This window comes from Tripterygium wilfordii, chromosome 5 (genome assembly GCF_013401445.1).
Source record: "Tripterygium wilfordii isolate XIE 37 chromosome 5, ASM1340144v1, whole genome shotgun sequence".
NCBI lineage: Eukaryota > Viridiplantae > Streptophyta > Magnoliopsida > Celastrales > Celastraceae > Tripterygium > Tripterygium wilfordii.
The window spans coordinates 10,505,691-10,518,272 of NC_052236.1; the positions used below are offsets into that span (position 1 = coordinate 10,505,691).

Here is a 12,582-nt window from a genome sequence, read left to right on the forward strand (position 1 = left end):
CATCGCCTGAATCATTTGGATTTGAGACCTTTTTCTTTCATGTTACAATTTGAGACAGCAACATGAAATGATATATAGCTGGATAGTGATATAATTGACATTTTCTTGGGTACTTATGTGTCCAAGTATTTTTTGAATAGACCTAGATGTCAAAAAATCTCTTTAAAAGGTATCGGGTTGGAATTTTCCCTACAGTTAAAACTACGTCAACCCATGAGGGTATGAAGAACCTCATGGGAATCTGCAATTGAAAGTCCCAACAAGATGAGGCCGTTATGAGCACTTGAAATGTTAATTTTTGTTGGGGATAACAAAATGTATTGAGAGACGTGTTTTGTTCATACGATTGAGTATTTTGTTGATGTGGTTGGGCCAACAAAATATATTGGTACAATGATATAAATTTCTTGGCTTTGTTTTTGGTGGGGCTCGATATTGATTTTTATATAAATGTGAGTGTGTTAGAGGTGGAACCCACATTGAGAGCAAAAATGAGGACATGAGCTAGCATTGTCGTTCTCCCATGTTGGAGCTAGCAAATCGGCTCCATTGAAACCCTTTTTTCTCTATAGGTAAACATAGAGTGTCACTGAAATGGCTAATTGGAACCTTAATCATCCTTTTAGGGGATGTTTAGGTGTCGTTTGGTACGCGGAATCTAATTTTCCAAGAATAAGAGTTTTCTTTTTGCCAAGGATTCCTATGTTTGGTTGGTGGAATTCTTGGAATCTTAGGATTCCAAAGAAAATCGGAATTCCTCCAAATGAGGAATTCTCTTTTCCTCCCAGATAGGGAGGAATCCTCCTAGAGAGGGAGGAATCCTCCCTTATTTTTAATTGAATACATATAATGTCATTTTAGAAAACATATAATTTCAACAATATCCCAAAATTAGACAATATCCCACAATTGTGTATTTTAAATAACTTTCCTTGAATTCTCTTTCTATTCTCATCTCCGAATCCGCAAACCAAACGAGCCATTAAAGTACATACACTCAAATTGTTTGTATCATATCATTTTTTACCCAATTGATAATACTTTTACCAAAATGATATATGTCCATAATTTTAGGGGACCATTTAATACCTCCATTATATCACCTAGATTATGAACATCAAAAATTTTGAAATGTAATGCTTTTGATATTTTTACTAAATTTTCAGAATTCTTTTTTAGCCAGTAGAGGACAAGAAATTACAATATCAGCCTCTTTCCAAATAGGCCCACCATCCAACCCAGTTTGAAGAACATAAGGAAGAGAAGAGCTGGGAATGCTACGACCCGTTTTCCTTAGGGTGGGGACTGGCTCGATTTGAGGAAGTACATTTAACAAATTAATTATTTGATTTCATTAACAAATATATATTTTTTATTTTTAAAAATACACCAACATGTACAAAATTGCGATCAGGGATGGACCATCTATTTTGACAGCCCAATTACAAGGACCATCATCACACAATTGTCTATCACTCTCAAATACGTAAATATTGAATCAATGGCATATATATGCAAATCGAGGTCCTCTTGCCGGATTTGCAACGAACAGAAGTTCGATTTCAGGACCTATATCATTGGTGATGCTCGTATGTACTTTTGGGTTAAAATCTCAAAGCATTTTCGTCAAGTAATTATTAGATGTGTACGTGCGAGTAGAATTGCACAAAAGAGTAGTAAGGCTAAAATACACGGATTTGAGTGTATACAATTCCTTAAGTTTACAATTTTAAAGGTGGGAAAAAAGTCAAAAAGTTTAAAAAATAGAAAAATAAAGTGTGGTGCAAAAGTTGTAGACTGTACTATTCTAGATAAACGAATTGTAGAGATTTCGGATCCAAAATATACGCAATAATTAAGAAACAAAAAAAAATAACTTATTTGATAAATAAGAACTCTCTATTTATTATTTATTGACTCCCGTACTCAACATGGATGAGAGTTTCATTTTCCATGGATTAGAATTGATAGACTAACATGGATCGCGATTCCAAGGAAAACACTTTTCGATCGGCGAGTCAACAGTAAGGCATGGACCATCTGGTCTGATAGTCCAATTGCAAACATGATAGTCAGAAATCTCACCACACTCATACTTATCCCTCTTGTTGATGTAAATATCGAACCAATGACATTGATCCGACCACCTAAATTTACAATAAAATTGTGTTGTACCAAGAAAATTTGGACGAAACTGAAAGTCATAGCCATAACCATGATATTTGAGTATGTGTGGTCCGAGGTCGTCATCGCCGGACTTGCAGTGCAGACCAAGGTCGACTCCAAGACCTAAATCATTGGTAATATTAACAGTTACCTTTGGCCCTTTGAAAAATGCATCAGACATTGTCATGACCAACATCATACTTACTAGAAACAACAAATTAGAACCCATTTTTCCGCCTGTGATGGTGATTGAGAAAGACCATATATATATACACACACTCACACATGCATATATAGGTAAACATGGGGTGTCACTGAAATGACTGAATTCTTGGAATCCTAGGATTCCAAGGAAAGTTGGATTTCTCCAAATGAGGTATTCTCTTTTCCTGCCAAAGAGGGAGGAATCCTTGAAATCTACCTATAATATCATTTTGGAAAATATATAATTTTGACAATATCCCACAATTGTATTTTAAATATGTCATTTTGATATTAATTTATTTTTCATTGATTAAACATGATCACATAAAAAATTATTCTTTTTTCATTTTTATAGTTTTTAAACATTATCTGCGATCTTCAAACCGCTGCAATAAGAATAATTTACTTGCGACTTACCTATATTATAGCCACGCTTTGAAACCACAGTTAAAATATAGCTGCGGTTAACAAACCGCAGTTATAAACTCTCATACCCCTGCGCTTGTGTTTACTATACCAGTGGTTTAATAACCGTAGGTATAGACATTCCAACGCTCACTTAACCCACGGTTCCTTAATCGCATGCATAGTTTATACATGCGGTTATAGTCGAAGGTAAAAGCATATTCTGTTATAGTGTATAATTGGATTATGTAGTTATATAATATTATATGGCCTACATCGTATAAGAGCCTCATTTTGCATAAAGTTAAGTTATCATGAGTTTTCTAAAAATCATCAAACACCTGATAATTTCATTAAATGATAACCTTATATTATACGGAGTTTTATCCTTCACTTCAAACGGACCCCTAAGTCTCATACTGAATTTAATTTGAAGAAGTACATTTAACAAATTAATTAGTTGATTACATTAACGAATATATATTTTTTATTTTTAAAAAAACACCAACATGTACAAAATTACGATCAGGGATGGACCATCTATTTTGACAGCCCAATTACAATTACCATCATCACACAATTGTTTATCACTCTCAAATACGTAAATGTCGAATCAATGGTATATATATACAAATCGAGGTCATCGTTGCCTGATTTGCAACGAATAGAAATTCGATTTCAGGACCTAAATCATTGGTGATGCTCGTATGTACTTTTGGGTTAAAATCTCGAAGCGTTTTCGTCAAGTAATTATCCGATGTGTACGTGAGAGTAGAATTACACAGAAGAGTAGTAAGGTTAAAATATACGGATTTGAGAGTATACAATTCCTTAAGTTTACAATTCTAATGGTGGAAAAAAAGTCAGAAAAGTTTTTTTTTAAAAAAAAGTGTGGTGCCACAATTGTAGACTGTACTACTCTAGATAAACGAATTGCAGAGATTTCAGATCCAAAATATACACAATAATTAAGAAACTAAAAAATCATTTATTTAATAAGTAAGAACTCTTTATTTGTGATTTATTGACTCCAGCACTCAACATGGATGAGAGTTTCATCTTTCATTGATCGAAATTGATAGACTAACATGGATCACGATTCCAAGGAAAACACTTTTCGGTTGGCAAGTCAGCTTTACGACATGGACCATCTGGTTTGATACTCCAGTTACAGACATGATAGTCAAAAAATGGACTACATGAATACTTGTCCCTCTCGTTGATGTAAATATCGAACTAATGACACTAACCCGACCACCTAAACTTGCAAAAAAATAGTGTTGTACCAAAAAAATTCGGACGAAACCAAAAGCTATAGCCATAATCATGATATTTGAGTATGTGTGGTCCGAGGTCGTCATCGCCGGCCTTGCAGTGTAGACCAAGGTCGATTCCAGGACCAAAATCATTGGTAATATTAACTGTTACCTTTGGCCTTTTAAGTGCATCGGACATTGTCATGACCAATATCATACTTACTAGAAACAACAAATTAGAAACCCATTTTTCCGCCTGTGATGGCGACTGAGAAAGACCATATATATCTACACACACTCACACATGCATATATAGGTAAACATGGGGTGTCACTGAAATGACTGAATTCTTGGAATCCTAGGATTCCAAGGAAAGTTGGATTCCTCCAAATGAGGAATTCTCTTTTCCTCCCAAAGAGGGAGGAATCCTTGAAATCCTCCCATATGTTTAATTAAATACCTATAATGTCATTTTGAAAAATACATAATTTCAACAATATCCCAAAATTAGACAATATCGCGTAATTGTATTTTAAATATGTCATTTTTATGTTAACTTATTTTTCATTGATTAAACATGATCACATAAAAAATAATTCTTTTTTCATTTTTACAGTTTTTAATTTAAATATTCAAATTATAGTGTTATTTTTTAATTTAAATCTATCATAGCATGTGAGATAATTATAATTTGAACCCATTTTTCTGCCTGTAATGGTGAATGAGACCTTGTATCGTCTATGTGAACATAGGGCGTCACTAAAATGGCTGAATTCTTTTTGTGTTATGTGCTTTAAAAATGCTTCCATATGGTGGTGTTGTTTTAACACCAACCTTATCAAAAATAATGCTACGGCTCATTTTCCCAGTCGGCCCAGGTCTTTTATAGCCTGATACATTTAAAACTACGTTAGCCCATGAGGGTATGAAGAACCTCATGGGTATCCGCAATGGACAAGTCCCAACAAAATGAGGCTGTTATAAGGCGTTGATGATTACTAGTGAAGGCTTCATGAATTGGGATTTGCCAACATATGTGATACAAATGATTGTTCTTAACCAGAAATAATGATACAATTGTTAGTTCTTGGTACCCTTTCAGCAGAAAAGTATCCTCAAAGTTTAGATTTACTACCCTTCCTGCCAGGGATTTGCAGCGCATCATAGTGACCAAAACCGTGATAGAGAACTCTGATTGGATCTTCTTTGCCATACTCCTGGCCGTACTCGGCAATTGATATCAGCCCACCAGCTTCGTCGTCGCGCATGTAGACTGTTATAGGCATCCTGAAAACCCCATATAGCATATTCGTTGACAGTTGTGTGAGAAAGTAACCGTGTATGGACTCTGGCACATACAACCAGATGCTTGTGTTCATGCTGTTGTGGGACTTGTGGGTGTGACAAGAGAGAGACTCACAGTAGAACGTGCGATGCCATGAACATTTCGGGTTCACCTCCCCATACACGTGGCTTCCTCATTTGTGCAACATACGAGTCAAAATCACCTTCTACAAACCTATTGATAATGGAAACCATCAAATAAGAAGTTAGGACGGCTATAATCAGATTCTTAATAAAAAATAAACAGCTACAATTAGATATGATGGATATAGACTTAGCGTATTTCCTCAAGATGATGCCTAAACCCAATACAAAAACATTCATCATGTTCGTGTTCGAGATTAGACAAACATGATGACATTAATCTCTTAGATAGTGTGTTTGCAAGAAAAGAACACCCTCGAATAGAACTATCATAGCGCAGCTCAGTCGTTCTTTCTAGTAAAATGATGTCAATTAAAAGGAAATTGGCTTTCATAATCAGCTTATGTTAATTTATGTCAAAGTACAAAATGGTTGCAGAAAGGTATAAGCGTACAAACAGATCACTCACCACTCTGACTCTTCCCTTCTTTTTATAAACTCATCAGCAATCTGACAAATTTAACATTTCCATCAGTTTAATTAGGTGATAGTTTATGAGAGGGATTTTCAAGCAGTAAATACAACTCTGTAAAATATAATTAGGAAAGGCAAAGTCAGCCTATGTGAATCATCAAATAAAGGGAAAACAGACTATCTTACAGTGAAGAGAGGAGGGGAGACGGGTCGGGGAGAGAAGGCGGAGGGGGGAGAGAGAGAGTGAAGAGGGTGCTTCAATCATTCAGCCTTTTAAGCAAACTATCAACTTTTAGTATTTGTCATGATAGAAGAGTAAGAGAAATATACTCTAGCTCGCAAGTCATCTGCTAGTTCCTTCTGAAGCCTCTCTTTCGGAGCTGTTTTCCCAGATCGTAAACAAGCCCCATGAGCCAAAGAACGAAACAAACATCTTCCATCTCCAGGAATTCCTGCAACTATGAATAATTATCTACACTGAAACAAATGTTTGGAAGTCAATTTAATTAGGGAGGCTTTGGCTGTTTGGTACATAAGCAAAAAATAGTTTAAATTTATGAATTCATCACTTACCAATTACAGTGTAGTCGGTATAAACTCTCTTCCCATGTGAGGATTTAACATACAACAAATCACATCCATCTTCCTCGTCCTTCTTTCCTCCATCTGCTTTGGCATATGTTGGCTTATAACTTGAATAGCAAGTCAACATACGAAATGAGAAGCCAGCAGAAGCACATCCTCGTTTCCAAGATATTGGTCCCACATCACACTTGATCTTTGAAAACACTCTTTGTTTCGGTAACAAGAATCTCATGCTCATACTTCGGCGAGGTGATGAAATATCTAGGAAGTTCTTAACAGATCCTTCAGCATTGACTAAACACTTAAGTGCCAATGAACACGAATTACCCATTTGCTTGCAAAAGCCCAACTGGAAGCAATTTCCCTGAGGTGTCTGGAAGCTAACAACAGAAGATCGAGAGACTCTCCTTGATACAGCAAAGGTGACATTGCTTATTTTTGAATGCCAAGTATTTTGACCAAAACAGCTGGTGGTTGGTTGTCCTTGGGACACCACGCCACGAATACTTCTGCCCATCTGTCTCCGAATACACCCACTCAATCCGCCAACATTCTTCTTACATATGCTCGTGGAGGCAGGAATCATGGTATTCACTTTATCACATAGCCTGAGGTTGCAGATTGCAATTAATTTGTGTAACCAATCATTACGAAGAACATAAATATATAGAGGCACTTTTGCTTCTTTATGAAATTTTCCAGGTGAAGACTCAAAAGAAAGATGTTGGCTAAAACATGTAAAAACAATGATCTGAAAAAAAGTTCTCTTTGTTCCTCGGGAAATACATTAAGCATTGATTTACATGCAACATTGTATAAATCACAGATAGAAGATGCTTGTGTAAATGACAACATACACTAAGAACTGACTTACATCTACAAGTGCTTCCCTGAGCATGACACCATTTAATGTAAGAACTCTATTTGCAGTTTTTGGCTTGATTTCCTAAACCCATGGTCTGCTTGTCAAGGTTTCATGTAAACAGAAATAAGCAAAAGCCTGGATCATATTAGGTCGGGGTTGGTTTCCTCATCTTGTTTCGCTGAACTCATGTAAGATCTACAACTCAAATCAAACTTAAGAATCCATAACGAAAAGCAAATCAAAGTTTGGTACTTTCCTCTTTAAACTTATATGAATTGGCAAAGTGGGAGCATTAGATCAGCACGCTCTCTCAATCCACAAGTCTAATCATCCTATTAGATAACTCATCAACTTGTATAATCGCATCATATTATCCAACATTTGGCCATTTTCTATGATTATATACGATCTCATGGAACAACATAAAATCCATAAACCATAAAATCCAATAGTCAAGTACTGAGCCATCAAAGAAATTCGAAAATTTATCCTCGTAAATGGAAACCAAACTGCATCAATTGTAAATCAAGTCCAAGAAAAAACTGATTAAAGGAAAATTCAAAAAGATTCAGGACTAACAGTGTAGAAATATCACAATTATTGTTGACAATTCCGAGAATAATTAAAACCAAAAATCGCAAATAATCCTCTCCAAAACATTCACGAAATCACGCAATGAAGGCTATAGCAAAATCAACAGCAGGTTCTAGCCAAATCAATGAAGCATTGTCAACTGCCACCAAATGCCCAAGTAAAAAAGACAAGGAAAAAGTAGCAGAACCGACATACCGATCCTCTGGGACTAGCCGCGGAAGAAGAACCGCCGAGAAGGAGCTATACGTGAATCAACAAAAGGCAGAGAGATCGGGGGAAGTTTCGATGAGATAGAAAGGAAGGCCTTGAAGGAAAGAATTAGTTGATAGTCCATTAACAAAACCTCCCACCGAAGAGAAACCATGCCTTCTTGGTGAGATTACTAGCTCTTGTATTTTACATTAGAGCGCTCTGCCTCTGTCCGTCTTGTCTCCCTAAACGACGACGTTTGATTTTCTTTTATTATTAATTTCGTTTAATTGCAAATGAAAGTATGAAACAGAAAATCCACAAATCCGGGCCTAAAGTGTACTCGGCCCAAAAGCATTGGGTTATGGATTCCGTAGTGGCCCGGCCTCTAACTTTGACTTTTATGTCGCCTCTCCCATAAAAAAAATTAGAAAAATTTAACTCGTTCAAATTATCTTCGACTCCGAGTAATGTTACAAACCCTAAAATATGAATCACTTTTTACCCCCAAATCTACGTAGTATGTGAATAGTTATTAATTATAAATATATATGCAGACGACTTTACATCCAACACTTCAATTAAAATTGGAGGTAAAATGGAATCATATTTTAGAGGTTTTGAACATTATTTTTATTTCCCCAATCACAATCCTCAGCTTTGGACAGTCCATTATTAAATTCAAGTTTGAAACAATGAGTCTGATGAACCGAATCAAAACTCTGCATTCATATACTTAACTCAAAACAGTGAACCCTGATGCATTCACAATAACTGTTTTGGAATGGTCTTCAAGCAGGTGCTACTCTGTATGGTTGATAGTCAGGATGGTGAAGTTTTTCCTGAATCTTGAGATTTAAGGATACCATTTCCACAAGGTCATGGGTTAGAGTGGGGAATACGGAATAATTTTATGGAATAAAACCGCAAGGGAAGGGCCAGAGTGTACAATACTCCACTCGAAGTCTCGAATGGATAACCTCTTTAGTTTGGGAACAATTTATTCTCCATATTATTGAACCCATCACCATTCTCAGTAACTTGACATTGAACAACCATATACACATTACACAGTCACAGCAGAAAACACAATTTCCAATCCAACCTCATTTCAGACGCTGTCAATGGTCACAACACCTTTTTCTGGTGAAAACAATACAAGTAAATGTAAGCAGAAAACACAATTTCCAAACCAACTTCATTTCAGAGGCTGTAAATGGTTACAGCACCTTTTTCTGGTGAAAACAATACAAGTAAATGTAAGCCTTCATTAAAAAAAAAATGTAATTCTTCATTACATATCTTCCAGTTCAGAAAAGCGTGTTCTTTCTACAAATGACATTCAATCATTCCAATGACAACATCCCCCCATCTAATGAAAAGAATCATAAATTAGACTGCAGTGCGTACCTTCATGAAGAATTGAAGCTGAGTTTTTGCGTTGCCTTCTCTTGTTGTTGATACGAATCTGAATGAAAATTAATCAATGAGATGCCATTTACAGTTGATGGCCTGAAATCCAGGGGATTATTCCATTGCCTTCTTCCATGATCATCAGACCACCACATACTAACATTTTCAACATCAAAACCTTTCATGTTCTCCATGATGATCCCAGCAGTGGAATGCTTAACAAGCCCCTGGCATCCTGGCCTGTAGTCCACTAATCCACCAGAATAGTTGGTCCATCTATTGTAAGTAAAGTTCATATTGATAAATCTTATATTTGTGAGTAGCCCGTGTTTAGAACCCGACAAGAAAACTCCATTTTCAGAATTGGCAGTAATGTTAATGAAGAGTACATCTGAGATTGAACCCTCCCTTGAAGTTGAGTCTCGGGGGCAGCTTGTCATGTAAATAGGCTCCGCTCTCCCCCACCATGAAGGGTCGTAGTATCTTGTGCTGATATTGATGTTTGAGAAAGTAACATCGCTTACATTTCCTGCACAATATGAATGATTAATTCAAAAGACAATGGAAAAGACATACGGAAGAAGGCTCTGCTCGTTTCTACAAGATAAATAGACCAGTATGAAATGAAACTACGAGTTTGGCTAAACAAAGAGATTAACCAAGTTTTGCACTTAAGTTTTAATCTCAATAGGGGGGTTGAAGAAATTGCTTCAAGATCTTCTCCTCTTGTTCTTGTAACCTTTTAGAGCAACCGATAAGGACCATAACATAGGAAAAAGACTAAAGCAGTACATTGGGCTGTCATGAACTAAATGCAAATTGACTAGATAGGTACCAACACAACCCTCGAACAAAAAAGCACCAACAGCTTGATATGACACCTATTCATAACGACGCAGAAAAATATAAGCATTTAAATGTGTCCAAAGGAGTCATATCAAATATGGTATCCACTTAATAAATCCATCTTTCTGGCCGTAAAACCAATAGCTGTCTAGAAAAATTACCATGGAAAGGAAACTCACATTCTCTCATCCAGTATATAGGCCATTTACTATAATTATCTATGTTCTAAACTTCTAAGAGTACGTGAGAAAGTACTAAGAACACTAATTCCATATCCAAGGGACAGATAATAGAAACAGAAATGCAAGGGGAGTGGAGTGGTGGTACCTCCATCACGTATCTGGAATCCAAGCCCTCTGTGAGAATCCACAATTGTGATATTGTCAAAAACCAGGCCCTTGAAATTGAAAGAGCTGGCACTACCAAATTTAATAGCTGATGATTTTGTTCGAATCCAACAGTCTGTAGCTGTTAAATTGTGAAGAGGTCCATTGTATGTCTTCGGACAAATCGCATCATCTCCTGTATCAATATGGCATCTTGTGATGATTGTATTATTTGAATCCTCCAAATCTATGCCATCATTGTTAGGCGTATTAAAGTCTCCATATATCAGAACATCTTGAATGGATGTATTCTCACACCCAACAATGTGCAAGCTGCAAAATGCAATATAACCATAAAAATATTTTCCCTAAAAACTCAAATTCCATTCAAGCTTCCAACTGAATAAGTTCTCTCTGGGTGTTTATCATTCATTGCAATAGCATTTCTTGCAAATGGTTCCAGTCATTTCATGAAATAAGTTAGATATTTATTAAGATTGGTCTGATGACTGTAAGAACTATAAATATAGTACAGAAAATGTACTCACCACCAGTAGGCCGGTTCAATCAACGAAACATTGGAGACCCAAACATTCGAGCAGCCAATGAAGCCAACGAGTCTGGGTCTGCACTCGTCACCGTAGCAAGCCCCAGTCCGGTTCCAGCTCACCATCACGTTCTTTCTCTCATCGAATCTCTCCACAAACGACAGGCCCTGACCGTCCACCGTCCCTCCCCCCGTTATCCCCACGTCGGTCGCGTTCTCCGCCAGTATCACATACCACCTATCCATCTCCGGTGGATAGTCGTCCAATTTCGTGCCCCCGAGGACGGTCGCGTTCTTCTCGATCTCCAACACGACGCCAGATCTTAGGCGTATGGTAGCTGTTAGGTACCTGCCTGGCGGGAAGGTGACGTGGCATGGTGAATGGTTACACGCGTCTATGGTGGATTGGATGGCGGCAGTGTCGTAGTGGAGGCCGTCGCCGACGGCGCCGAAGTCGGTGACGGAGAGGAAGAGGGGCGAGGACGTGGAAGGTTCTGACTGGGTCAAAGGGATTACGAGACTGAGAAGCGTGAGTAATTGGTAAAGTTTAGCAGCCATTGGTGAAGTTGGTTTGACTTTCTATGGTGGCGCTTGCTGTACTTTATGCTCTCTCTCCTCTCACAGTGTCAAGTGAATTTTGATTAAGAAGTTAATGATTAATTTGTTTTTGAGACTTTCATTGAAAATAATGGATTTTTTATGAGAAAATTAAATATAAGTCTTCATGAGAGAGATTTGTTCCAATATGAACATTCTTAAAAATCTTATTCTATAAAGTCATAAACTTTTATCCTAATTTTTTTAAATGACTAAAATAATCTCAGTTTAATTATTTAAATTTTAAAAATTAATCATAAAGTTTACAATTATTTCTCTCTCAATTACGAAAGCTCATCTTTCACGACTGTGGCTGCAGGGAATATTTTTCTTTCCAATTTTCTTCGTAAAATTGATTTTCTAATATGAATCTTGTATCAATTTTGAATTTCTATAATGATTTACCTTGCGATCCTGTTAATTTTGGATATTCTCGGTGTTTGAATTTCTAGACCTGATCATACTCACCACGGGACATATAGTTTTCCTTCGATTTGTCATCAATCATTTTTTTGAAAGTTTCTGTGGTGATTTTTCGTTTTTTTTTTTTTTTTATGATTCATGTTGCAAACTGCAAGTGATATGTTATATGTTTCAATTAATTTGATATCTGTCATAATGTTATCAGTCTTATTGAAATATTATCTGTCTTTAATGAAATGTTATATGTTTTTAAAGAAATGTTAT

The 12,582-nt window shown here is 36.5% G+C and overlaps 2 protein-coding genes across 4 annotated transcripts; both read right to left on the minus strand.

The window, feature by feature from the left end:
* Positions 1 to 5,026: 5,026 nt before the first annotated feature.
* LOC119998732 (OVARIAN TUMOR DOMAIN-containing deubiquitinating enzyme 4-like) lies at positions 5,027 to 8,380 on the minus strand. 3 transcript variants are annotated; one of them, XM_038846123.1, is made up of 6 exons: positions 8,173 to 8,380; positions 6,507 to 7,126; positions 6,264 to 6,391; positions 5,929 to 5,969; positions 5,452 to 5,550; positions 5,027 to 5,318 (listed from the first exon to the last, which is right to left on the minus strand). In XM_038846123.1, the coding sequence occupies exons 2-6, from the start codon at positions 7,102 to 7,104 to the stop codon at positions 5,147 to 5,149; spliced, it is 1,038 nt and encodes a 345-aa protein (XP_038702051.1). In that variant the 5' UTR covers positions 7,105 to 7,126; positions 8,173 to 8,380; the 3' UTR covers positions 5,027 to 5,146. The 3 variants fall into 3 exon arrangements, with proteins under 3 accessions (XP_038702051.1, XP_038702049.1, XP_038702050.1); XM_038846121.1 differs by lacking the exon at positions 8,173 to 8,380 and adding an exon at positions 7,393 to 7,707; XM_038846122.1 differs by lacking the exon at positions 8,173 to 8,380 and adding an exon at positions 7,393 to 7,700 and having other exon boundaries at positions 6,264 to 6,385.
* Positions 8,381 to 9,414: 1,034 nt separating this feature from the next.
* On the minus strand, positions 9,415 to 11,912 carry LOC119998733 (probable polygalacturonase). The gene is made up of 3 exons (XM_038846125.1): positions 11,300 to 11,912; positions 10,753 to 11,084; positions 9,415 to 10,108 (listed from the first exon to the last, which is right to left on the minus strand). Exons 1-3 carry the CDS (start codon positions 11,854 to 11,856, stop codon positions 9,579 to 9,581), a joined length of 1,419 nt encoding a protein of 472 aa, XP_038702053.1. The 5' UTR covers positions 11,857 to 11,912; the 3' UTR covers positions 9,415 to 9,578.
* Between the last annotated feature and the right edge of the window lie 670 nt (positions 11,913 to 12,582).

Excerpts from the sequence above, each read along its gene's own strand:
- LOC119998732 (XM_038846121.1), bottom strand. Across the intron at positions 6,392-6,506 it reads TACCGACTACACTGTAATTG|TTGCAGGAATTCCTGGAGAT; the intron begins GTAAGTGATGAA and ends AATTATTCATAG. Across the intron at positions 5,970-6,263 it reads CAGATGACTTGCGAGCTAGA|ATTGCTGATGAGTTTATAAA; the intron begins GTATATTTCTCT and ends TAAATTTGTCAG.
- LOC119998733 (XM_038846125.1), bottom strand. The coding sequence starts at position 11,856 with ATGGCTGCTAAACTTTACCAATTACTCACGCTTCTCAGTCTCGTAATC. Across the intron at positions 11,085-11,299 it reads ATTGAACCGGCCTACTGGTG|CTTGCACATTGTTGGGTGTG; the intron begins GTGAGTACATTT and ends TGCATTTTGCAG. Across the intron at positions 10,109-10,752 it reads ATTCCAGATACGTGATGGAG|GAAATGTAAGCGATGTTACT; the intron begins GTACCACCACTC and ends CATATTGTGCAG.